Below are 27,502 nucleotides of genomic sequence, written 5' to 3'. Positions count from 1 at the left end.
GAACCCAAAACAAAGCCAGTGCACTCTCCATCTCCTTAATATATTATACAATTCTATAGCATTCAACTTGACCGACACAAATTAATCTTCCCGTTCCTTCCAAAGTCACAGTGTAGGCTAAATGCTTCACATCAGCAGGAAATCTGACTGCTAATCAGCCAGCAGACGTATTTATTGATTGTTCCAGTTTATGTCAGTTAGTAAAGCAAATATCAAGATTGATGGGAGATCTCAGTGACACAATAGATACACCCATAACCAATTTCTGAGGCAGAAGTGTGAGAAATGGGAAGCATGGGAAACTCAGACTGAAGCAAGTAACTTCTTTCATTGTGAACTGTGGTCTACTAAAAAGAATATAAGCGAAACATGAGGGAAAATACTCTTTTTTTTTAGCTTAAACTTTTTAACTTTTTCAGACAAAGCACCTATTGAAAAGCTTCTGAATATGTTCTATCAGGCATGAGAAAGCTTGGCCCTAAGCATGTTTGATTTCATTTTCCATCTTTACTGGTAAAACTGACATTGCTTCATGTAATTTGAGTGGTTTCACAATCCTTGGCACCCAATAAAACTTTCCGTATGAAAGTCTTTATTTCCATTTTCATCAGTGAAAACACACTTTCACTTTGGTGAGCATGGAAGTTGAAGTTTCCTATTTTATTGTACTGAAAACTACATTCTCTATAGAAATAGCAAGCAAAAGCATTTGCTTTTCTAAGATATGCAACAGAATTACAGTGCTAGGAGGACACAGGTGAACAGCAATGTACATCTCTTACTAACTTGTCTTCTGTTCTTAACAGCTTAATCCTCAAACCTGACAGATGACCCAATGTAAACCAGCTGCCTGCAAAACTAGCACTGGGAACATAAGTGGACTTTCATTCTGCTGAGTGGGAATAAGCAACTGAGCAACTCTGAAATTTCAATGAGAGACTCCATAGAAAGATTGCGACTGCAATTCCAATTTTAGCACCATGCTATGCCATTGTTGAGCCAGCTTCTTAAGAAAGCAACAATGATTTGCTAGAGGTATTGTAATATAAAGGAGGTTTAGATGTTATTGTGTTTCCACTATCACACGAGCAAATAAACTTTGTTATATGAACACTCATACGTGATGATTTGAGTTATATCAAAGGTAGACTTCACTTACCACATTGCTGCATGTCCTGTATCGGATGTTTCGCCCTTCACAGGTCCTGTGTCCAAAAATTAAAAACAAACACAAAACATTAATAGCTGAATGTAACAAACAATCACAAGGTGTTTACTGCACCTGTATTTTTCCAGAGGATGTCAAATCACCAAGTCCCCCCACCAATCCTCTTCCCAGAAAGAAAGGCCTCTCTGCCTCTGGATGGATGTTGAGATGTGAATTCTACAACTCCCCAGATCCTACCTAAGAAAATGAAGTTCTAAAAGGTAGCATTAGCTTACAAGTGAGGCTGGAGACTGGTACGCACAGCACAGCTGACTGTTAACATCTGAACCACATTCACCAGAGTTTCCCAGCTTGCATACAGCTTTGAGCCCTTCTACTGCTCTGAGCTGGGATGCAACCAGGTTGCCCCTCTGGGCCATTAGTGATCTGTTGGTGGCCCACTGTCGAAGGGACTTCTCCTTTCTTGGTGCAGGGGGAAGATATGAGGACAAAACAGGCCCCCAGACTACCAGCCTCTAGCTACCTCTCCAGGCCCTCCTACACAATGGCATCCAAAGAGCTGGACCAGCAGGGGTCAAAAAGTGTCAGAGTCCCCACATGTGCTCCCCTTCATGTGCAGCAGACCCATACCAGCTCAGATGTCAGGAGGCCCCCAGGAGGAAAGGTCAGCATCCAGATACCTTTTCAGCCCTCAGCAATGTGCTCTCTGAGTAATTGATCTTGAGATTTGTGTGTTTTATGAGCTCAGATTTTACTCCATGGAGGTCCTTGGTATAAATCAGAGTTCAATTTGGCTTTTAAAGATTATTCTTCAAAAGAATGGAATTCCTCACATTTTTAATTTCTTAATTTCATACATATATATATATGTATATAATATAATATATATATAATATATATATATATATTTTTTTTTTGGTCAGGATTTAACAAGCACACATTCCTTGAGGACTAAATGCCTGCCAAGACAGAACTTTTAAATCCAAACCATTTCGAACTATCCAAGAGAAAAGACATCATCTGCATGAGTTTGTGTGGGTTCTTTTTTCTTTCTTCTTTTTTAAGATTAAACTTTTTCCACACTGTTGTTAACTCTAGAATAAACCGAATGGCTTGCCTTTACATTATTGAAAGCATCCTTCCCTCTACCTTTCTCACATACCTGAAAGGAGATAAGACTTAATTGTAAAATTCCTTGAGTAGTCAGTCTCACCTTTCTGAGTACAAAATCAGGGAAAAACATGATATTATGAATATATCATCATGGTATAAATGACTGCAAGAGGAGATAAATATGAAAATAAAGCCAATCATTTTTTTCCGGAAAAAAAAAAAAAGCAACAAGAAAGAAAGATAATACGTTGTGCTCTGGAGCATTTAGCATATAACAATCCTATTAAAAGCATAACAGAGATAGTACACATTTCACGCTTTTATAATATTACATAATTAATTCACAAAAATTTTTACCACTGCATGCATCCGCAGAACGTAAAAGTGTGCAGAAGACATCCAGCACTAGGAAAAACAGTTTAGCAATAAAATAATAAAAATACTATTCATAATAGGGTGTCAACTAGTATAGCAGTATTGAGATTAAAAAAAGCAAAAGAAATCAAGCAACATGCCAGTCATTTATGAGCAATATTGTTTTTCAGGCCAAAGCTCTGTTTACACTCCAAGACATTCACTAAAGGTACTCTTAATTTACACCTATCAAGAGCAAATGAAAAAACATTCATGCAGAATGCGGGCAGTCCTAGCTCACAATCTCAATTCTTATCCTGCAAGTTATATATGCACCCCGTATCTCTCTCATATATGCCATACAACCCATCAGACATACCTTTCCTCTGTGCAGACTTGCTGCTGTTGAATTGCCATAATTTATTAACCTCAGAAGCACTGATCTGCCACAGAAATTGAAACTTCCTTTCTGTCATTTGCCTCATAGTCACTTCCTCTTTACACATTTAGTTCATATTTTCCATTTTAAAATAAAAAAACACAATTTTTGCTTATTGTTTGCACCATGGAAAAGTACAGGTACTTTCACTTAGACATTTGCCACAGAACTACTCAGATTTTTCTTCCAATTCCTCTCCTTTGGCTAATGGCCAGAGTTGTTCAGAACAAATGTGCAATTCTGGATGCAGCCAATGCTGTGATGATTCATGAATGCTAGGAACCACTCTTGCAAAACTCCCTTTGTCCCCTTGCCAGGATCAAACTTATGAGTTTTGTTGTTTAAACTCATTAGTTCCCTATTATCAACTATCAGCCAAAAGCCTGAAAGCTGTTTTCAGCCTAAGCTCATACATTTTCATGGCAGGTTTGTAGAGTATTTCGTGTTTCAGATCTATGCTGCTTTGGTATTCCAGATTCTCTTAATCTCAGGCACCCACTGTGAGACTAAAATTTACAAAATTTGTTGAAAATAGATGGTTAAAAAAATCTGGAAAATAAAAAGCTGATTTAAAGAGTAGCTGTTTAAGAAAAAGATCTTGATTTTTAAATGTAAATTCTGTTTCTAAATCTTTCTCTGCTTAAAGCAGAGAATGCTGAAACCAACTTAATCCTGCTGGAGAGAAAAACACAGCTCCTTGCGCGATGCTGGACTGAGCCACATTTTTTTCCTGTAGGTAAGGTTTGAACTACTGACACAGATCATTGGATGCTTTGCAGAATAGCACAGCACATGGCAGTTAGCTTCCAAGGAAGGAATACAGCAGATTAGTAAGGCCACATTATGTGGCAGAGACATCACACACCCTCTGATCTCTGTGGATTAAATGTGAGACCTATGATCAACAAGAGACTATACAGACACTCAGAAATGTCAGAATTCACCCCAGATAGCAAATTAGTCTTGGAGAGCACACAAAGAGGGGGAGCAATAAAAGCTACTTCTACAGTCTTCTCTGTCATCAGGCCCAGTTTGCAGGAGGTTTTGCTGAGAAAGAAGGTGGATCAGGGCTTGGCTTGACAAGCAATTATTATCACATGAATATGTTAGAAAAGCAAGCTATTGGGAATCATGTTTCATTCTTCAAACTTAGTCACTTGTTTCCAGTAAAGTTTATGAAAGAGGTTAACAGCTTTTAATATATTAAAATATTCACTTCATTTAATGTAAACAACACCAAAGCCTGGTATTTATTTCTTCAGGCTCCAGTTTGTAGAGGAATTTAGTTCAAGTTCCCCCCTCAAAGTTGTAAAGTAGATGTGCTGTTGTGCTCAGCTAGAGCTAGGAGCCTTGCAATAATCCATGCCAGAAGGAATAGTAATCCCAAACCAGAGTTGCCTTCATCTGTAATTACCAGAGGTGATGAAAGAGATGTGCAGAGGTGGACCTCATAAACTCCTGCCACTCTCAGTGGCCATCAGAGTTTGAAATGCTTTTCTTAAGAACTAAGTCTCCACATAAGCAAGCAACTTAGAGCCAGAGGTAGATTATTTCTGTGGATCAGAATTTTGATGCAACTATTCACCACAGGATTTGAAAATTGATGTAATGCTGGACAATATTCACTCTCTTTATTTTCACATCTTTTGATAACCACTCTTGCGGGACAGATTTTAGTTCTGGTGCTACACCTGTAAGAAAAATATTTCAAATATTGGAAGGCTATGATGAGGTCTCCCTGGAGCCTTCTCTTCTCTAAGTTACACAAGCCCAGTTTCCTCAACCCTTTTTCATAGGAGAGGGCACCATCTTCTCTGGACCCGTTACAAGAGCTCCATGTTCTTCTTGTGCTGGGGGCTCCAAGCCTGATCACAGTACTCCAGATGTGGCCTCACAAGAAGTAAGTAGAGGGGGACAATCACCTCCCTCTCACTGCTGGCCAATCTTCTTTTAATGCAGCACAGAACACAGCTGGCCTTCTGGTCTGCAAGCACAAACTGTTAATCTGTTGGCCACTACTCTTTTGATGCAGCCCAGGATAGTGTTGACCGTCCAGGCTGCAAGTCCCAGTGTACACTGCTGACTCATGTTAAGTTTTTCTTTTGCCAGAACCCCTAAGTCCTTCTCTGCAGGGCTGATCTCAGTGAGTTCTTCTCCCAGTCTGTACACACATTTGGGATTGCCCGGATTCAGGTACAGCACCTTGCACTTGGACTTGTGGAATCTAATTAAGGCTCTCTTTCCAAGCCAGTACAGGTCCATTGGATGGCATCCATTCCTTCTATTTTATCAACTGCACAATTCAGCTTAATGTCACTAGCAAAATTGCTGAGGGTACGTTTGGTCCCACTATCTAAAAAGAAAAGGCTTTATGTGATAATTAACATAAACCCAAATCTTATTGATTGTTTAGGAATTTGAAGAACACGTGAACAACATTGTTGAACCTGAACGGCAAAATATTTCCTACACAATGACATCTAATTTCTAAAATTTTATTTACGTGATAGGCTGTAACACTAGAAATAGCCAAAGTAACTTAAAGGTAGCTAGTCTAGTTATGATGTTTGGCCATTCATTCAGCCTTGGCAAAATAGCAGTCCATAAAAGCTAATATATCTATTGATCTTGGCAGAGATAAAAGATAACATTCTAAAGATAACATTAAGTTGAAGTCACAAATTCATTTTAAATTCCAGAAGTTAAGGGGAAGAGTTAAGATTGAGAATTTTATTTGGAACTTACAGTGGATATCTATAGTTCCAAAAGTGCTTCCACTAACACAAAGATCTTACTCTGGATAGCTTCTTACTGCTGGAGTTTAAGGTTGGCATAATATTTATTCAAAAATAAGGCACATCTTGGACTTTCACTATAAAAGTTGCTAAACAGAGTATAGTTTATTTCCATTTTTACTTTCCAAATATTCTTTGCGTTACTCAGAACCACTAAGTGTTATTTTCTAACAGCAAGCAATAAATAGCACTCTCTAAACTTTCACTAAAATAGAGCCATTCAATACAACTGAAATAAGAAAAATAAAATTTGAGAAAAATAAAGGAAAAACAGGAGAAAAAAATATCAGATTTCTTTCAGACTGCTGTTGGTTATGGGATTATTTAATATACAGTTATTCTTTTGTGCTCTTCACTGTAGTATTTTTAATTTTCCTAAGAATTTTTTAAAAGTCTCTTTAATTTGAACATACAACACATTGCATATACACAGCAAGTTATTACAGTTGAAAATATTTTTCAGTTGTTCACTAGCCAAGAAATGAAAGAAAAAAAGCAGCAATTAAAGAAACGCCTTTCAGCAAAACAATGGTTAGGACCATCTCTATAGTTAAGAGAAAACATAATATTAAATCTCACCTGGTCTGTGCCATCACAAAGATAGCATCTAGAGCCTATCACTGGCACCAAAGTATTAATATCCCAAATCTCAACATGCCTGAACTCAGAACTAGATCCAAGCTCTGCAGCTGTTCTCTACAAAACAGTTGTGCTGAGTACAAACACCAAGTTCCCTGTGCTTTGAGTAAGTTTGAACCTACGTCTGAGCTATGTGTTATCCCAGCTCCACTAAACTGCTCCTGTTCTCTCACATACAATTTGTGGCTTTATGGCATCACAACTTAACTCCATCTTAAATGCAGTATGGCTGATAAAAACTCCACACCATGCAAGGACCTTGCTGATTTAATTATTTTTCATTTAAATCTCAGAACGGATTTATTGAAAGGATTATGAACATAGAGGAGTTTTCCAGTGAATGTGGCCTTATAGGCAGTACATCATAGACTCACAGAATCACAGGATAGCTTGGATTGAAAGGGACTTTAAAGATCATTCAGTCCCAACACCCTGCTGTAGACTGATTTCCACCTACCAGCTCAAGACCCCGTTCAAACTGGTCCTGAGCACATCCAGGGATGGGGCAGCCTCTGTGCTGTGCTTCACCTTTTCTGTGCAGCCTCTGCCAGTGCCTCACCAGAAAAACATTTCCTCCTAGCATCTAATCTAAATCTCTCCTTTCAGTTTAAAATCATGTCCCTTTTTAAGAGGGCAGGTAGCAGCAGGAAATGGCTCTGAAATGGAAGAGGGTAGGTTCAGACTAGATATTATAAATAAATTCTTTACTTAAAGGTGGTGAGAGACTAGAACAGGTTGCCCAGTGAGGCTGTGGATACCCCCTCCCTGAAGCATTCAAGGCCAGGCTGGATGGGGCTTTGAGAAACCTGGTCTAGTGGGAGGTATCCTTGCCTACAGCAGGGTGGTTGTAATCAGATGATCTTAAAGGCTGCTTCCAATCCATTCTATGATTCTGTGATTCTGCCACTACCAGACCTCGTTAAGAAGTGGCTCTCACTCCTGTTTATAAGCACCATTCAAGTACCGGAAGGCCTCAATGACATTTTCCTGGACTCCTCTTCTTTCCAGACTGAGCAAGCCAAGCTCTCTCCCTCTGTGCAAAAAGCACTCCAGCCCTCTAAATACCCTGTGGGCCCTCCTCTGGACCTTCTCCAACAGCTCCACCTTTTTCTTGTGTTGAGAGCTCCAGAGCAGAATGCAGGAAAACACAGAATGGAGAGCTTGAACCCATATCTTTTGAGCACTCTAGCTGCTACGCCAAACTGGCTCCAAGTAAATGATTCACAGACGTTTTTGCAAGGCAGTCCACATCTCAATCCAGATTCGTATGTATGTAAATAATATCTATCACCCTCAACTCTGGGTACAAGGTTGACTACCTTTCATTATAGCGCAGATGTGTTTCTGACCTACAATAGCATGTAATATTCCTGTGGCAGTTCTAGGAATGGTTTGCAGGGGAACACAACAGTATGAAAGCATTTGATTTCTTTCTAATTACTTTACTGTGGCACTGTAAATGGAGATTAGGATAGCTAGCATAATGTGAGTAACTGTTCTTCAAAGAACACCAGCAGCCATTCCACAGACCACACTGCTGATCTAAATTGTGTAAAATTTTCAGAGTACTATAGTATTGACTCAGATTTAAGATTGGTGCTTCTGCCATTAGAATGAATGGAACTATGATTTCTGCTGAAAACTGGAAGTGCTTCTTCATCAAATCAAAACAGGAAAGGCTCTTATAAACATGGATTTGACTAATCCTAGGGTAAATAAAATAGTTTTTTTAAAATACTGCCTGATGGTACAGCTTTAACCGGAAGTGTCTACAAATTAAATTACTCAAAACTTCTTCCAAAAATTTATATCACCTAATATAGCAGGGAGGATGACCATAACAGAATAAAACTGTTACAGTTATCTACTGAAACAGAAGATAAAACAGCTGTTAAGCGAGTCTGAAAATAATTTACAGTCATTAGCATACAGTTATATTTTTACCAGGATAGAGAGAATCATCCTCCCACTTGATATTTCAAGTGACCTGGGAATTCTATGACATGTGTTACAGAATACTATTTAGATTTGTGGGTCTTATTTATAGAATCACAGAATCAATGAATCACCAAGGTTGGAAAAGACCTTCAAGATGATCCAGTCCAACCGCCTATCACCAATATTTCCCACTAAACCATGTTCCTCAGTACAATATTTTAATGCTTCTTGAATACCTCCAGGAATGGTGACTTCCATTACCTCCCTGGGCACCTTCTTCTAGAGCCTGACCAGTCTTCCAGAGAATTTTTTCCTAATGTCCAACCTGAATCTCCTCTGGCAAAACTGAAGGCCATTCTCTCTAGTCCTAGTTAAGTTACAGTTAATTTTGCAATTATGTTTGCAATGATTCAAAAAGTTTTTTGCTATTTATTCTATAGACCTTATGATAGCAGAGGAATTATTCTGTCCATCAGAAAATTCTTGTGACTACTGTGTCAGAAGAAAAATGTTATGCAGCATAAAATTGACATAGTTTTTGCAAATTCAGCTGTTTTTTTACACCTATTTTCAAACATAAATTTAAGCGGCTTTTTTACTAGGTGACCACGTGAAGCTACAATAAAACTGAGAACTAATTATGGATTATCTCATCCAGCAATAATATGCAATTGCAATGGGCTGAGCAACCAACTACATGAAATAAATTCGTAAATTTATTTACCTAGTAAATGAATTAAATCCCAGATTTTCAGGTATCTAAAGAAGATTTCCTCATTTATTATTCTGTTTCAGTTTGCCTGAATCAACATATACACAGTTATTAAATACCTTGACTGACACACATGCATACTATCACTATGCTTTATGACATAAAGTTATTTTCACTCCAGTTCTGCTGTGACATAAATGGATTATAATAGTTGCCACATCCCAAGGAAGCAGACAGTGGCCATATTCCAGCATCTCTTCACCTGCTCTGCCTGTGAATAAAGGCAGCTCCAAAAGTAATGCCTCCTATTTTAGCCTGGTCCAAGATGGCAATACACAAGTATTTCATTGCATCTTGTTGCTGTGTGAGAGATGGCAGCAGAGGGGCACTTGGACAAAATGGCATTTGACACAGAAGTGCATATGAAAGAAAGCTGTGACATTTAATTCCTCCATGCAGGAAAAATGACACCAAATGACATTCACTGGTGCTTGCTGAATGATCCTGGAGACTAAACAGTGGACGTGAGCACAGTGAGGTGGTATGTGGTACATTTTAGCAGTGGCAACAGTGACATGAAAGGCAAGCTACATTCTGGACAGCCATGCGCAGCTGTCACATCGCAAAATGAAGGGTGTCTTGAAGAGCTTGCCCATGCAAATCTGCAGATTACAACCAGAGAAGAACTGTGTATGGAGCTGAATATGTTTCAATGCAGTGGAAATGATGGTGGCAATGTTGGAATGTTGATAAAATTGTGCCAGGTGGGTTCCACAAATGCTCACTTGGGAACAGAAAGAAAACTGTATGCAAATTTCTCAGGATCTGCATAACCAATAGTGTCACCAAGGTGACATTTTCCTGGATTGCATTATTACCAGTGATGAATTTTATCATGTTACCACTACAAGCCAGAATCAGAATAGCCATCCATGGAGCAGCAACATCTGAACTCCTCATTGAAGAAAAGTTCAAGACACAGCCCTTAGTGGCTTAAGTGATGTGTACTTTCTTTTGGAATAGGAAAGGGGTGATCCTTCTGCATTTTCTGTAACCTGGACAAACTGTCAACTCTGACTGCTTCACCACGACACTAAGCTGAACACTCAAACTGCCAGAGTCAGGCCAGAGACAAAAACTTTCTCTTACAACATAACTCCAGGCCCCACACACAGTTTGAAGACCATGGAGAACATTGCTGATCTTGGCTGAACTGTCCTACTATATCCACAGTATAGTCCAGATTTGGTGCCTTCTGACTTCCATCTGTTCAGACTGATTGTCACAACTTAGCTGTTTCATCACAGGTGACAGGACTTTACTCCCCTCCCATTCCCTCTTCTGGGGTGTGTGTGTGTGTGGGGGGGGGGGGGGGAAGTATGAAAACCCAACCAAGATAAGGAGGGATAATTAATTTACTACAAATGATAAAAGAATATAAGACAATATGAAAAGGAGATACAGGTAATAAATACAACCAATGAGAGAGAGAGGAGTTCTGACCATGTTGCTTGCTGTGTTACTGGAAATGGAAGAGATCTTTCTCCCCTGTCATTATGCTATTCTACCTCTTTTACCTGGAATCAGAAATCACGTGGAGAGAACTGGAGAATTCTGTGAGCTGCAGTCTCTCCCTTCTCAGTGTATTTTCTTCTTGGAGATACAGAACTCATGTAAGAATAGATGACACTACCAGAAGATGAGGCAGGAAGGGTAGGAATGCAGCTGCCTGGCACTATGTTCCAGCACTAAACAGCTTGATGCACGCCGTCTTGATATGGAATATTGATGAAACCAGGACACTGATGAAATCTGGATGACAGGCAACATTTCCCTAGCAACAATGCCACTGTAGCAGCTGTGTTACAGTGGATCCTCTCCACTGGTGCAGATTTTTATCACTGTGGCATGCAGACTCCTCTTCATGGCTGGCAAAAATGCATAGCTACTGGTAGTGGCTATGTTGGCAAATAACATTTTATAGCTAAGAATTTGCTCTATCAAATTGTTACAGTGCTCTTTGTATCTCTTGTAGTTTCCATGGAAAGAAATAGGAGGCATTACTTTCAGAGCAGCCTATGAATTTTCAGCACCCCTGCAGGCAAAGATCCAATATCTCATAAAACTTCTCTGTAGAACCACAACAACTAGTTTGTCTCTCAGGAGAAACAGAAGTGGTTCTCCTCCGTATAGGTTTCGTCCATCACTGCTGCAGGACATTTTGTGATGGAGTGGAGAAAGATTATTTTATTTTTTCTGAGCTTTGTAACAAAAATGATGCTGAAACTGATGGGCAAAACATTTTGGACTAACAAAAATATACGACTCTTTACCCAACTTGCTGTGAGGCTGGACATTTCATTATTACAAGTACACTGAGGCAAACAATTGTAAAATTCAAAGGGAGTATTGTTCTTCTGGTTAAATAACAAAAGTAGCTGAAGAGTTTAAGAGTTATTGCCAACAAAAGCAGGAAAAATATCATTCTTTGAGTTCTAGTCCAGTCTTCACCTACTAATTATCAGCATGTTATCTTCCTGGGGCTGATTCTGCCACTTAAGTCACATGCTGATTTTCATTTAGGTGCAGGATAGTAGATGTGTAATTGACTCAGGCTGACAACTCCCATCTCTTAATGTTACTGGCATATTTGTTTATATCATTATCATACTAAATGTTCTTAGCATCATTAAGACCAGTTGTTGTAATGACATGTAATGTTAAATAGCCCCTATCCTCAAATGTTTACCATCTAAAAAACTAGAAAATAGAGTTTCTCGCTAACACTTCCCATTCTTTTGTCACAGCTGGAAAAGCTTAACACAAAACACGTTCCCAAAACAAATAACACAAGGACTAAGATAACTTTGGCAAACAAAAGCTGGAAATAAAACTGCTTTCCTTGATTTAACTGCAAACACTAGCAGTATTTAGGAAAGGGCCATTAGTCTTTGCATTTCGTCAAAGTAGATGCTCTGGGCTGTCCTTTCATCTAATGGTCTGAAAGTCATCTCATACAGAACTAAGAGGCATAAAACATTACAAACATTCATTCCAGAAACAAAAATACTCAGAATAAGTTTGCTCCAAACCATCTAAATATGTTGCTATTTTTCATTTGATAGGAGTAGTATCTTCCTTCATTCTACTATGCAATTACATGTGGCAAAATACATGAGATAACTGTACCAACCAAGAAATTGTCCCAAAGAGGTTGATATTTTTTCTAATCTTTCTAGATTTTAAAGACTTCAAGAGAACATTATTTTCAAACTTTCAAAGTATCAGTGAGTTTTTTTCCCTTGCTTTCTCTCTGCTTTTTTCTTAGCAACTTAAAATGCTTGCATAGCACAAAAAAAAAAAAAGAAAAGAAAAGAAAAAAAAAAGATTTCAAACACTTATTTCATTAGCAATTGCATACACACTGGGAAAAAGGAAAATCTATCACATATTTGATACTCTGCTAATTCCAGGCCAAATTTTATTACTTGTGATTTATTGACATTGGCTAGCAAAAACTGTGCATCTAATTAACTTTCTGCATCCTATTCTGGAAATAAAGGTCTCCTGGGTCTGAATGGACCAAAGTTTGCATTTGGTTTCTTAAGACAAGAGCACTTCTTTTGCACTGAAGGTCCAGTAGTAATGTACTCTGTGAAAGTAGAACTGTGTGACTTGGATCTTTATTCCCTATTCCACATCAAAGAGATGCTTACTGGGAAAGACCACCCAGAGGAATGGCTTATGCTTGCATACTGTAGAACTACCATGACTACTATTACTACTGTGGAGTCCAAAGACTCTTCTCCTCTAATGACAGCTGAGGCAGAGGCTTAGCAAACCCTTGTGTTAAAGTGATGCTCCTGATCTCCTAAAATGCCTGGATTTTATGCCCATACAAAACATCACTTAGTTCTCTAAGATACACTCATTGAAAGCAAATTCCCACTTTGGCAGTTCCTGAATGCAAGGTCTTCTGAAGAACCCCTATTTGCTCTGGAATGAGCATGAGATGAGAATTAGGCCCCAAGTTTAAAAACAATTCTGAATTTTTTTTCTTTTATGGGAATGGAATAGAAAAGCAGTTTCTTTATGCTGGTTGTGGCAGACACCTTTGCCTATTACTTCCCCTTCTAGTAGACTGTCGCACACTATTAAACCAATAATTACTGAAAAGAGGAGACCAAACTGTCCACAGATAGTTAAAATGCACAACATTCTATTGCGAGTTTATGATTGAATGCTTTGTGCTCATTATACAGCACTATGGATTAAAGCAAAGTAGGAAATTGGAACATACTGTCATTGCTTTATTAACATCAGGTTTATAAGCACAGGAAAAAAATACATAAGAAAATATGCAGGATGGAAAATTGTATTATACTTTTAATGTTTGAATATACAAGGTATCAAATATGGCAGGAAGGCACAAAGTCTGGAGTTTTTCTTCATATCCTTTATCAGAAATCTGTTAATACTTTTCACATACATTCTGTTTAATGCAGCCTTTTTTTTTTTTTTCCCTGAAGTATGAAGAAATAACATTTGCTAGAAATATTTTATAGATGAAAATTTCATACACCAAAGAGTGGAAATATTATCAAGTGACTTGCCCATGTTCCACTGAGAGCTAATAGTCGAGGATGAGCCTACCTTTTGCACTTGTCAAATTGACCCCTGCCTCCTGGAGAAGGTTTGCTGCTATGGAAATACTGTAACTTGAAATTTAACTCATAGGATACTCTTAGCAGAAGGGTAAATTCTTTCTTACATAGTTCAGGATATCATACTGGGTCAATATGATGCTTTTATAGTCTCAGTGTGGCTGAGATTGTGGGGCGCTAAATCTAGTGAATTAGATGTAGTTTGGTATAAATATGTGAAAAGGCTTACTGCTCAAATGGCAAAAGTGTAGGGAGGTTTCACTTTTCAGTAGCTGGCAGCCTTCAGCATAGTTAAGCAAGCTGTCCAAGCAGCTTTTGTATCTCCATAGGTTCCCACTATATTTTAAAAGTGTGCTGCCTTATCAAACGTGTTGGCTGCTTGCCTGAGTCATAAAACACAATCCATAATTTTCTAACACTGAGGTGGAAATTTCAGCATAGTTCAAGACCTCTACTGGCTTCTTCTTATAGTCTGACACATACCAGAAGTTCAAATTCTCCCATCAGTAATGTAAAAAGCGTTCTCCCACTTACTTGCTGCTCAGGCAACGTCTCAGTGAATATGAAGCCCCTCCTCCACACGTGCGTGAACATTCACTCCATGAACCCCAGGCATCCCACAGTGAGTCTCGATCTTCCTCTGAGCGAGCTGTTCTGGAGCTCTGAAGAGAGGGAGAGAGAAAAAAAAAATCACAAAAATACCCACCTCAGGGACAAAAAATATTGCTGCTAGCTTAATTCTGTCTGTTTCTGGATATTGTCATGGTCATTGAAGACACTGAATAAATCCATTCTCTGGCATTTCTACTGACTGGTAGATGCTCTTCTAGGGAAGAGTGCTGTATGAATTTGCCTTCATCTTTTGAGTATCTTGCTCTGTCTCAGTTTGAGACTGGTGATGATTATTATAGAAGAGTACTTTGGGCAGCAGTGAAGAAAAGTATTTTCCTGATTAAAAGGAAGAGGGAGAGCTGGAGACATTGGAAATTGTGCTTTTAACTTTTGCCGCTGAGTTAGAAACTATGAAATGGCATATTAAAAAGTGCCTTCCGAGGTGCTGATCAGGAGAAAAAGAACCACAGCATAGCGAATCCACATGATACAAATACATTTAACAAAACTTTTCATGCATTCACCTTAAGGAATTGGAACTATCATTATATTTTCTCTGTCCAAAGATCGAAGTACCTATGCATGAGAGTGATCAGGCAGCGTACTCATTCAAATGTTGCTGTGGGAAGTCACACACTGAATTCTACACTTCTACTTGTATTTGGAATAAATGAGAAGACAAGTGTATGAGCAAAGCTTTGTACATCTTCACCAGAGAAAAAACAGCAAGCAACATTATACTGCTAGAACTTGTTAGAAGATTGATGTCAGCTGTCAACATTCAGGGATTATTTCAGAGATAGCACAACACTAAAATTGTTTCATCTTCACTGAAGCTCTGTAAAAGTTTGTAATGAAATCTGAAACCCACTGGAATACACCAGTATTGAATACTGTTATTCATGGGCAAAAAAGGAAGTGTTGGTGATGGTTTAGGGTTGTGAGCAGTTTTAATATATATCAGTATAAGGAAGATACTGAAATCATCATGTGATGCTGAGATCCAAACTGAACAATGTTTCTGTGCAGAAAAGGGTTAAGTCTGGCACACTAGGATATGAAATGCATGTTAATTGGGATTTAGCGAGGCAAGAGGTTAACTATTCCATTTAGTTTCACGAGCCAAGAATGCACTGTATAGTCTTACCACCAATACTGAGAGATATTTTCCAATGTGTAAATCACTTAATCCTACAAAACTTTTCAAGGGCATTCCTGAACACCCACTAGTGTCATCTGTGATGCTAAATAAATAGCCAGGCTACCTGAAATGAAGAGCATGTCTTTTATTGATTGTCTCTATACTCAACTCAGTAACAAGGCTAAAGTCTCACATCAAATCTGTTTCTCCCACAGAGAGCCAGTGATCACAGTGTTGTATACATTTGCACCCTTTGATAGTCATCAGCTCCATACATCTGAAAGATAAAAACACTCCAAGTGCTGTTCCTACCATCCCCTGGGAGTCTTCTGCCCTGAAGCAAGCTCACAGATCAGAACTTAACTTACTCAAGTTGACAGAGTAATTAAATTGTTTTGTTCATTCCAAAAAGCCAGATAGACTGGCACAATAAATTAAGAGTAACTAAATGAGAGCTGATCATTTTAAAATAGCTTAACTTAGCTCAGAGTGTGTGCAAATTGGCAAAATTCAATGGATAAATTGTCTGAAAAAAAGAAAAGTAAGATTTGTAAGACACCTGTCCAGCCACTTTCTCTTATTTCCCTCTATTTCCATTCTTTCTTCTATCAAGGCACAGCCCAAACCTGATCTTGTCTGTCTGTTGGGGCAGAGTGGGTTTTCCTCCCTGCAAAAAAACCAAACATGGTCATTTATTTTGACAGGGAGAGTTCAGTCAGAGGCTAGTATCAGGCAGGACAATGGTAGAATAAAGCAACAGGCCATCCACTCAGCTGTAACTCCCTGGCATTTCACAGTGGACGTCTGCTGCATTCCTTATGTTGCTGTTCATTCACCCTTCAAAGGCACGTGTCCTTCATTTTTTAACCAGAGCATGCATTTTAGAAGGCAAATATACAAACGTCCCTTGCAGTCTATTTGGCTGACACAAAGAAAGCCAGTCCTTTTGAAAGACCTTTAGATCTGGTTCAAAGAACACTGAGGTGAAATGAAAACTGTCATCAAACTAAAGAGGCTCAAGAAAATAACATTGAAGACAAGCTGAGTATTAAAAGAATGACTTAAAAGGAACTCCAAACAATTTTAAAACTTTTTTTTTCTCTTAATTTATTTTTAAATTTTTCAAATAATTCCAAAAAAGGAAGTTAAACCAAGCATACAGAAGGCAAGCTCTCCTTTATCAGCTCTGGTGAAGGACCCCTACTACTCCAATCCTGCTGCCCCATTTTTTGCACTTTTGTCAAAGTGGACTGTGCTAGCTGTGCTGAGTAACTTGATGATTCCGCGTTGTTACCAGCCTCCATTTTCAGTTTGCTTCATGGCATACAGTATGTAATGGTATTTTAAACACATACAGTACTTCCTTCTGCAAAACAGGTTTTGGAGGGTAGTTTAGATGAGTAATTGAGTCAGTTTTAGGTTTCCGTAGCATTTAGTATGATGTAATTTTTCTTTGGATCTACTGCTAGGAAAAAAAGCATGAATTAATTTAGTCAGTGAGACATAATGTTGGATATGTCTAATGAATGAGTGACAATGATTTGACACTATCAGTTTATCTTACCTTTATTAAAATGCAATATGATTTATTTTCAACACAATGGTAAATGGGTAAATGTAAAATCTAAGGTAAGGTAAGTGTTCAAACTCAAAATGTGGTTGATCCCCACAGCTGCAGAAGATCACACATGCACCAATTTTACAGATGCCATCCATCATCTAGATACAATCTCATTAACAGACAAATGTGAGACAAAAGGACCAGGATGCCAGTTTATCAAGTTTATTTCAGCTGTTTTCTGAAGGATATTTTTAAAATAAAACTTTGTGTTTGTACATTTTTGCAGCTAAGAAAGAAGTCTGTATTTATGCTTTTACTTCACAAGAAAACTAAAAAATGGGTTCTTGTCCTGGTTGTTTAGCACTGGTTGAAAGCCCAGTCAAAGACATAATTAAAAAGGGTTGCAAGGTAAAATCACATAAAACAAGTACTCTTACCTCATCACAGATTATAAGCATCAGCACAGCTAGACATTCTAAAGGTCCAAATTTTTCAGAAATAAGTTGTACTCCCACCCAGAGGGGAGCCATGTGCCTGTTATTTGCATTCTGAGATTTGTTATAAGACCTATATATTCCCAGAAAGCATGTGATCTCAAGCTGGAACAGGCTCCAAGTTTTTTTTTAACAAGTGGAATAAACATAATTCATTTCAACTCTATCCACGTTTAATGTTAAAGAAAGTAGTGTGGTTTTCTTTCTTGCAAACTGTACAGTTAAGCTTGTGCCTGAAATTTTAGCATTGCCTGAAGAGCCAAATCTGAAGAAGATTATGGATACACTGCAGGCTTAAGGAATATCTACCATTACAAGCTAAGGATTCACTGTTCAGTGCAAACTTTTCATAAGGATCTTATACCACTAATTCATAGTTTTTACCCACTTTCAACCAAGTCATCTAAGCTGAGAAACCTACATAAAAACATGAAGTTACTGTCATGAAGAGTAAGCTGGGAAATAAAATAGAGAAGAAAACCAAAACAACCAAACAACAACCAGAGCAGATGCAGGTACGGCCTCTACATATGTGAGAAGCAAAGCAGCCACCAGCTGAAGCTTGCTTTAAGTAATACTCCTCTTTTAGAAGTCTTTTATCCCTATCAGAAGTACCCAGGTTGGTACCTTTCAAATATCAATATATGCCAAAGGAGCAGAATGCAGACACTCATCAAGGTTCATTACACCCTGCTGCTGATTCCAAAAGGGCTTCCTTCCCTATCCTGTCCATCCAGGTGGATCTCAGTCTGAGATTCCCAGGAAACACTCACTGTTTTGTCCTGATATCTACAGCATCAGTGGTAGAAACGTCACTCCCTGAAAGCAATTTTCTTATAAATGACCTACATAAAACAACAACAAAAAATCAAAATCAGCTCTTTCTTTATATCTCATTACGCTAATACACAATTAACCTGAGGATGATCCTGCAGCTAACACCCAGTACAGCAGTTGTAGAGGGAAGGGGGATGAGGATGCCTAAAATAATCCTCAAAGGAGAAGGAAACCTAATGCATTTATCCAAGAGAGCAAGAAGGATCATGTGTACAAAATAGAAGGATGAAGAAATGAACTTGTCAGTGGATAAATCACAGCATTGAAAATCTTTAAAAAAAGGGGGAGAGGGAGAGGTATTTAAAATATGACTTGAAAAAAGAGCTTCTTAGAGTATAACAAAATTAGTCTGACTAATAAAAGAGCTTGGTGTCCAATTTTACTGTAAAAAATTCTAGCATCAGTGTCAGTGTTTAATGGTTATTTCTAAGAGTTGTCAAGCATTCATGTTGTATTCAAACTATGAGCTGAATAACAGGTCTTTCGTACTCTCTCCATTAACACACAGTATACATAGAAATCTTTTACAACATCTGGAATAGTATGTGAAAAACACAACAAGTGTCACACATCTTTAAATCACAACAGCTGCCTGACCATCCAGGAGCTGCATTCCTGATGAGAAAACCATGTCTCTTTCAGGAGCATGTGTGTACACATGTGTATGAATGCACAGAGGGAGAAACACGAAAAGTAGCAAGACCTCTGCTCAGATCTGAGACCTACAAAAGTAGTTCAGCCTTAAGAAAATAAATGTCTTAGTCACATACTGGAATTTAATTTAAAATTTTCCTTGGAACTGTAGTATCCCTACAGAAGCCAACTATTTGTCAGTGTCACACAGAGAAGAGTGTGTATAAATGCAGATCATGTTATTTCATTGCTCTTTGGTTACAAAGGTTTCCAGTCTTCCTCCTTCTTCAGCAAAATGTTGCTAAATTCATATTTTTCAAGACACTTGTATGTTTCCTAGATTAAACAGCAATATAGGTAGCACAAAATGCAGTTAACCTGTTGTTGGAGTAAGGCACTGATACAGAGTTTAAGCCACAGTTATTTCCCAGATGATATGCATCACTGGGTTTGGTTAAGAAATTTGGATCATCTGTTTCTTATCATACCCCACTGTTTAGGGGTATGATGAACTGTCAGTGACAATACACAAGGCTCTTCTGAGGCCACTTTTCTTTTGCTACTGTGAAAATGATATTAGGGACAAAAAAAAACAGTTATCTTTCCTTATTATGTGGTCTTTTTGCCCTTCCTTTTCAGATACATCCAAGCACATCCCTGTATAAATACTTGCCAAGCCATACATTCTCTTTCTTTTGAGTAATCTTTGATCATCCTTTGATGCTAGCTTGTCATTGGAGTCAACTACATACTTCAGAGGGTACAGAAATGTTGTCTGTAGTGAACCAGGTAGAACTGCTTTCAACACTTACCTACGTAAGAGCAGGAGACAAGGCCAGTAACCCCATCCCTTTTAGGAAAATTGCATTTCTAAACTTCAACTAATGTAAATATACGGTTTATGAGAATTCATTTTCACAGGGTTGTGTATCTTTTTTTCATTCCATCCAAGGTAACAGATGGATTACAGTTCAGATAGGAAACTGCTTGGAAATCTCTGGCTTTTAAAAGAAGCCAATGCTGAAAAAAAAATTACAGCTAGTTGAATTAATATTGGTAATTACTGTCAAACAAAGCGTCGACATGCAAGACATTTCTGACTAGCTGTGGAAACATTTCTAAGCTATTATCTTAGAAATATCATGAGTCAAATTTCTTGGCATGTCCAATTTCAGTGCACATGTACAAAAAACTAATGTATCTAGGCATAAAATTGCACATCACTTTAAATAGTACTGTATAACTGATGCACATCAGCTCTTCCAGTACTATTTTTTTTTAAGAAAAGATTTTTTAAGATAAAACCTATCTTGAGAGCAGAATAATTAATTGGAAGCACTAGGATTCCTCATGGCAGTAGTTGCCCTTCAGTTCTCACTAGATATCTGCCCCCTTCATGCAACTCATTCAAGTAGAGCTCCTCAAGGTATCCTCAACACTATAACCAAGAGCTGAGTAGGAATGAACATCAATCTGTTTTCCCAAACTGGCTGTGTCAGGGTCAGAATGAATTAGTGTTGCTCAGCTGGTGTGACAGATAGCTTGTGTTCCCATTACCCTGACCATATCTCATGAAAAGACAGTGAACCTCAGCCAGAGAGCTGCCAGCCAGACACCCTGAGAGGGACCACACAATGCCTGGCAGAATCCTTCCGAAAGGAAAGGATGTTCTGATTTTGTGGAAGTTAAAAGAAGATGGAAAGAGCAGATGCTGTACTGCCCAAGCTGCCAGAGCTGCTTGCTGCATCTGAGGTGCTGAGTGACCATGGGTGCAATTATTCCTGTGATTAACGGCACGCTATACCCTATGGCCAAATCAAAAGGATGTCTGTGCAAACTTCTGCTAAGAAACTGACTTCTCTGCTAAGCAATCTGGAAAGAAGTAGCTGAGGTAAACATCAGAGCTCCTGAGATGCAGTGGCTGTACCTCTTGTACTGTCTCCCTGCTCCCTGGAGGGCCATGGCTATCTCCTGTCTAGTGTAAGGCTGTGAGCAGAACAGTCCAAGCTCATTTGCCCAAGGCTTCCAGTCTTGGAAATTAGCTTAGGAACTTTTGCCTCCTTTGCACTTGCAAGATCAGGCAAAACACCTGTGAAGAGCTCATGAGAGTACTTCCTGTGGAAAGCCCCTGGCACTGGAAGCCCTTGATTTGAGTGACTGTGATGCAAGGAAGGCACTGGCACAGAAGCACACACATGTAAGGGTATATACTGCACTCTGGGAAATTAATTTATACTCAGACTTTGCCAGTACAGACAAATGGGTCAGGATTTATTTTCTCATTTCAGCTTCCTAGAAGGGAATAGACCAGAAAAAAAAAAAAATCCTAATCTTTTTCTAGGTTGTTTTTCATTTATTCTTTCTTCAGAATCTAAACCAGCTTCTTGGGGTAAGATACCTTGATGAAAAGGTGAGAACTGGAAATCTCACTGAGATCTTCTTGCAGATTTTCAGTGTTTATTCTGGTCCTATGAGCAGAGTCAACAGGGAGAGAAATAGGTGGACAATTTTTCTTAACCGTGAGGAAAGACACCCAATCACCCAATGGACATACTGTTAGCTCAGCTCTCAGGGACACAAGTACAACTTTGCTGTGGTATTCCATTCTGTCCTGAGTTCTTTTTGTCTTTTATTCTTAAACAGCACAGTCATGCAAGGCAGGCTTATCACTATGAGTAGATGCTGAACATATCTGCACCCTCTGGCAGTCATCAGCTCTGTGCATTAAGTGCTCTCTGAAGGATCAAAACATTGCCAGTGCTGTTCACATTGCTCTGTTGGATTCCTCCTGCCTTCAAGCAAGTCACATAGCTGTATATATACAGTCTTCTAAAACGTATCCCCATGACCCATCATAGAAGAGTACATGCCTTCTAGTCTGCAAGAAAAAGGGAAGAAATGATAAACAGTAATCTCAGTACTTTAGGAGCTAAACAGTCAATCCCAAGGCTGGGCTGGAAGTAGTATCCCGGGAGAAATGTGCCAAACGTGAGCTCATTTCTTCTTCTTAAAGGGTAGCAGCCAGCCAGGGGGATTGCTGGCAGAGGATGGAGCTGACACCATATCACTTCAACACACTACATGCTGCGCTCCCTATAACATTTTATAACAGTGTCTTATAAAAATCAGATCAGTCCTATCTCTCACTCCAGTTACCCATATGAAAATATACACCAGGGGAGCAATGTGAATACAAGAGCTCTTTTTCTTGCTCTCGCAGACCCAAGTTATAACACCCTGTTGTATTTAAATCCTGCTGTACTGGTGTAAACACCAGGCATGGGTGATCCAATACAGAGCAGGTCCAAGCTGGCTCGACCTCAGACTTGTCGCCTAATTGACTCAGAACAGTTTTTGAGGCTAGGACTGGTTCAGATGCAGGATGGGTGAAATCACTTTCCAGAATTCGGAACCCACCCAATAGCACAGGTTCAAAAGTGCATCTTACTCTCAAAGACTTCAACTTTCACATAGGAAGGACTGGGGGCAGGAAAAGAGCTGAGAGGGGTGCAGAGAAAGGGAAGAAGAGAAAAGGAAAACTGTAGTCTATGATAATGCCTAGTGCATGCTACACATTTTCTAAGAGCCAAGAAGTGAAAGCTGTATGCTGGCTTGGCTGTGTTTGTTGGCCTCAAGGAAAAAATGGCCCACATGTGGCAGGCAGCTCCAGCTCCATGGTTAAACCATTGTCTCCCTCCAGGACATGGGGTAATATGTTGAAGAAGTGCGTGTTAGCCATTTTCCCTTGGTTTAGTGAGCTGACATTAGGCTTCAGATATCCCCCCAAATTAAATTTCTGCAGAGGCCATAACATCTAACCATGAGTCATTTCATGTGCCTTAACCTGCACATGGGCTGGATTTAGAAATAGTGCTTTGGAAACTCCAGACTAGAAGACCTTGTCATGTAAACCTGCAAGGAATCAGGCTCCATGCTCCATGAAGCAGGTGGTAACCCAGCTGCCTTGGGTTACATGAGAAGATGATCAGGAGGGAATTCAGGGAAGGGAGAAGTCTCCAAGGGCTTGTGCAATTTCAGATAAACACCTACAATTATGAAGTTTATTCAAAATAAATAAAGTCTTCTACTCTTTGATGGTCTGCCATCTCCCTTAGTTACCTAATGGAGCTGTCTATGTGTTTATTTTAATAACAAAGGGCCATAAAAAGGATTAAAATATTAAGCCTTAATGGAGCCAGAAAAACTGAAAGAGATGTGTTTATTTAAAAAAGAAAAAGAGGGAGAAGGAACAAAAAAAAAAAAAAAGAAAAAGAGGAGACGGCAGACAGGTAGACAAGTAGAAAGGAGGGAGGAAGAAAGGAAGGAAAGGGCTAGGGGGAAGGAGAACCCAGAAATTATGTAGATGTCAGGGGGAAGTTCTTTACAGAGAGAGTGGTGAGGTGTTGGAACAGCCTGCCCAGAGAGGTTGTGGATGCCCCATCCCTGGAGGTGTTCAAGGCCAGTTTGGATGAGGCCCTGGGCAGCCTGGTCTAGTATTAAATGGGGAGGTTGGTGGCTCTGCATGTGGCAGGAGGGTTGGAGCTTCATGATCCTTGAGGTCCCTTCCAACCCTGGCCATTCTGTGATTGTGTGTGAAAAATTTCAGAGATCACAAAACATTTTACTCTCTATTAATCATTAAACAATTAATCTCAAATTAATGTAGATGTTTCTTTAAAGGAGAATGCTCTCACAGAATCACAAAAGAATTGTGGGATTTGGAGGGGACCTCTGGAGATCATCTACTCCAACTCTCTGCTAAAGGTTCCATACAGTTGGTTAAAAAGGAAAGTGTTCAGGAGGGTTTTATCTCCAGAGAAGACTCTACCACCTCTCTGGGCAGCTTTCTCCAGTGCTCTGTCACACTCGCAGTAAATAAGTTCATTCTTACGTTTGCATGGAACTTCCTATGTTCCAGTTTGTGGCCACTGCCTGTCATCCGGTTGCTCAGTACCACAAAAAAGTGCTTGGCCCCATCCTCTTGACAACACACTCTTTAGATATATATATAGCTATGATAAGATCCCCTCTCAGACTTCTCCAGCTCAGCCTTTCCTCGTAAGAGAAGTGCTCCAGGCGCCCAATGATCTTTCTATTCTTCTGCTGAACTCTCCCTAGAAGTTCCTAAACTGGGGAGCCCAGAACTGGGCACAGTAGAGTACAGATGCTGCCTTATCAGGGCAGAATAGAGCGAAGATCACCTCCCTGGACTTGCTGGCCACACTCTTTTTCCTGCACTTCAGGATACCATTGGCCTTCTTGAAATCAAGTATAGACTGCAGGCTCATGGCCAACCTACTGTCCACCAACACCTTGGTTCTGCATCACAGAACTCTTTTCCAGCAAGTCAGCCCCTAATCTGTACTGATGCACATGGCTACTCTTCCCAGGTGTAGGGCTCTACACTTTATCCTTGTTCAAAAAGTTCCTCTCTGCCCAATTCACCAGTCTGTCCAGGTCTTGTTGAAAGGTAGGACAGCCTTCTGGCATGTTATCCACCTCTCCCAGCTTTGTATCATCTGCAAACCTGCTGAGGGTGCATTGTGCCCCTTCATCCAGGTCACTAATGAAGTTTTTGAACAAAACCAGACCCGATACTGAGTCAAGAGACTGTGCTGTGGTCAAAACTCTCTGAGTACTCAGCTGTTAAGAGTTTGTAGTACTGACATGCAGGAATTTTCCAGGAGTACCAAATTATATATATTTTTTTCTCCATCATTTTAAATTGAGTTAAAAAGATGTAAGAAATTCCAGGTTATAAGCAGTTGCTGCTGTCATTTACCCTCTGATATCACACACAGTAAAAAAAAAAATTATGTTTTTTTTTTTCTCAGCAGATAAAATGAAAGACACATCCACATTTTGGAGCCAGTATGTTGCACAAAAGCCAGTCTTCATCTCTGGTAATCCACTTCCTTTTGCCCTGCTGATTACAAGCACTGATGTGTGGCCGACCCCATCACAAGACTGCTCAAGTTCGAATTAGCAGAGAAGTGAATTGTTGAAGTTTTCAGTTTCAGAGATTTCTGTTGGTTTACTTTTGCCTCCCCTTCAAATAATTTACATCATTCCTCTTTAAAATATGTCCCTGGCTAGACCTTTTAAGAGAACCATTGTCAATAACACAGTAACTTGAAAATCTCCCCCTCTCTTTTTTAAACAGGAACTATGAAAATGTCATACCCAGAATATATTCACAATCGTAATCCATTCACATTCCTTTTAATCCAAAATGAAAAATGAAAGTACAGCCCTGGGCTTGTTAAGGGCATTTATATTAGCCTCAACAACAGATGCTTTTAACAGCCCAGGCTTAGAGAAATACAGGGATTTAAGTCAGTCAGTCAGTATGTAAATAAATTAATAATCCACCAATCTGATACCAGCACCAGAACAGTAGGAGACCTTATTGCTTCCTGTATTTCTTTTCACTTTTGTTTCTGTTGATATAGCACAGGATCTGAACAACACACTAGCAAACTTCAAACAGGGACTGAGATTATATCCAACAAAGCTAGAAGGGGAAATTTGACACCCCTATAGTATATTCATATGGAAACAAAATGAGTTATATTCATTTTATGGGACAGTTTTAATTTATTATGAATTGCATATAATTTCCTGTCTTGTTCCTTTAGTAGTCTTGGAATTTATTTCAGGATGTCTTACGTTATCACATACACTTCCCTCTGCCCTGACACCCTCTCTACTAAACTTGCTCTAAAAGGAGTCCCTGAAAGGCAGAAGTTTCAGGGCAACCTCTAAAGGGTTGAAGCTTTGGAAGATATTCCATAAAGGCAATGAAGATGAAAATTGAAACTATGAAAATCGATGTGCTGAATAATTAGTGAATATACCACTTCTTTCTCTGCACAAATAGATGAAGGGACACGTCAGTGAGATGTATTCAAATAATTCACAGGTGGCAAAACTATTAAGACTCCTGCATATGCTTGCCTTGGAAGCAGAATAAATCCCAGAAGCTATACTCTCTGCTTTCTTTCCCCCAGTCACTCGTCTGTATCGCTTTCCAATTTCACCAGAATGTTAGCTACTTTAATAAGAAATTTGGAGAAGCTGGGCTCTGGCAGCAAAAAGAAAAGAAACTGCTCATATGCAAAATGAAATTCTAATCAAGGTACTTAAAAAAGAGTTGGGAATAAACTTAGGGTTAATAATGTCATAAAATGTCATCTTACTGTCAGTGTGAAGATGCTGATTTATATCAGTCTTCACTGTGTACATTCAGATTGAGCCACAACAAACAAAGCCACCAGTAAAGCTGTTCTGTTGAGAATATGATAAATTGTCCACTCAGAGGTTTCACTAAAGGATATTCATGACCAATACTTTCTGGAAGTATTTTAATTGCTCATAAACATGGCATTAAAATACCACATGTAAAAGCTCACAAGAAAAGCAGTTACAAAATAAAAAAGATTGTACTGGAAAGAAGGTGAAATTCAGTGTACTGTCATTTCATTTAGATGAGGAAAATGAATTTATATAGCTGAAGAACTTGGTCTCTAATTTCATCCTATACTATGCTTATATAGATATCAAAAGTTATTATTCTGAGAAGAGCATTTCCCACTTCCAAGAAGATGGGCAGAAACTTAAATTCTGGTAACTCCATAAAATGGTGGGAGAGCCTATAACAGAAGATAAAACGGTGCACACAATTATCTTGTAAGAAATGTCCATCTATTATTCATTTTCTTCCTGAGGTTTGCCTGAATATATACTTATGGCCTAGGAGATCACAGGGCTGGAGCACCTCTTCAATGAAGAAAGGCTGAAAGAGACTGGGATTGTACAGTGTGGAGAAGAGAAGGCTCTGGGAAGATCTTATTGTGGCCTTCAGGACAGAGTTACTCTTTATCAGGGAGTGTAGGGATTGGACAAGGGGGAAGGGTTTTAAACCATTCTATGACTCTATGTTATAGGACCTCCAACATCCAAAGCTAGTCAGCCATCTGTTAAGACAACCTACTGTCCATATGGTGGTATGAAAAGACAGTAATGCCCAGAACAAGTACCAACACTTCTTGCTGCACTTCATACCAAAGGATGGTATTCTGATGAAATTAGTTGTTTCATGACAGCTTTTGATTAGTTGCTGTCTACTACATGGGAAGACTTCTTTTGTAACTGTTCCCGGCTTGGACAAGAACATTTATTTCTCCTTTTCCTGTTCCTCATCCTAACACCATAAATATGAATGATATGGATAATGTGTTATAAACGTATTCTCTCTGACCTAAATTTTCTAATTGTTTCTATAAGAGTGATACTATTCTCCTTCCATCCCTCACATGACAGACAACAGACTGCCGTTTCCCTATTCTTATCCACATAATTGCTGCCCACACAGCTTTGACTTTTCTTACAAGCTAAAGCAA

General features: G+C 39.1%; 1 protein-coding gene across 2 annotated transcripts in view; it reads right to left on the bottom strand.

Moving 5' to 3' along the window:
- ADAMTSL1 (ADAMTS like 1) overlaps positions 1-27,502 on the bottom strand; it is a 405,621-nt gene that overhangs the window by 141,181 nt on the left and 236,938 nt on the right. For both annotated transcript variants that reach the window (XM_048931906.1, XM_048931909.1), the window contains 2 exons: positions 14,357-14,484; positions 1,160-1,205 (listed from right to left, as the gene is read on the bottom strand). In XM_048931906.1, coding sequence (XP_048787863.1) covers positions 1,160-1,205; positions 14,357-14,484 — 174 coding nt within the window. The remainder of the gene's footprint in view (positions 1-1,159; positions 1,206-14,356; positions 14,485-27,502) is intronic.

The sequence above is a fragment of the Lagopus muta genome, chromosome Z (genome assembly GCF_023343835.1).
Source record: "Lagopus muta isolate bLagMut1 chromosome Z, bLagMut1 primary, whole genome shotgun sequence".
Lineage (NCBI taxonomy): Eukaryota > Metazoa > Chordata > Aves > Galliformes > Phasianidae > Lagopus > Lagopus muta.
Note: the sequence above shows the minus strand (reverse complement) of the source record. Positions and strands in the feature narration are given on the sequence as shown.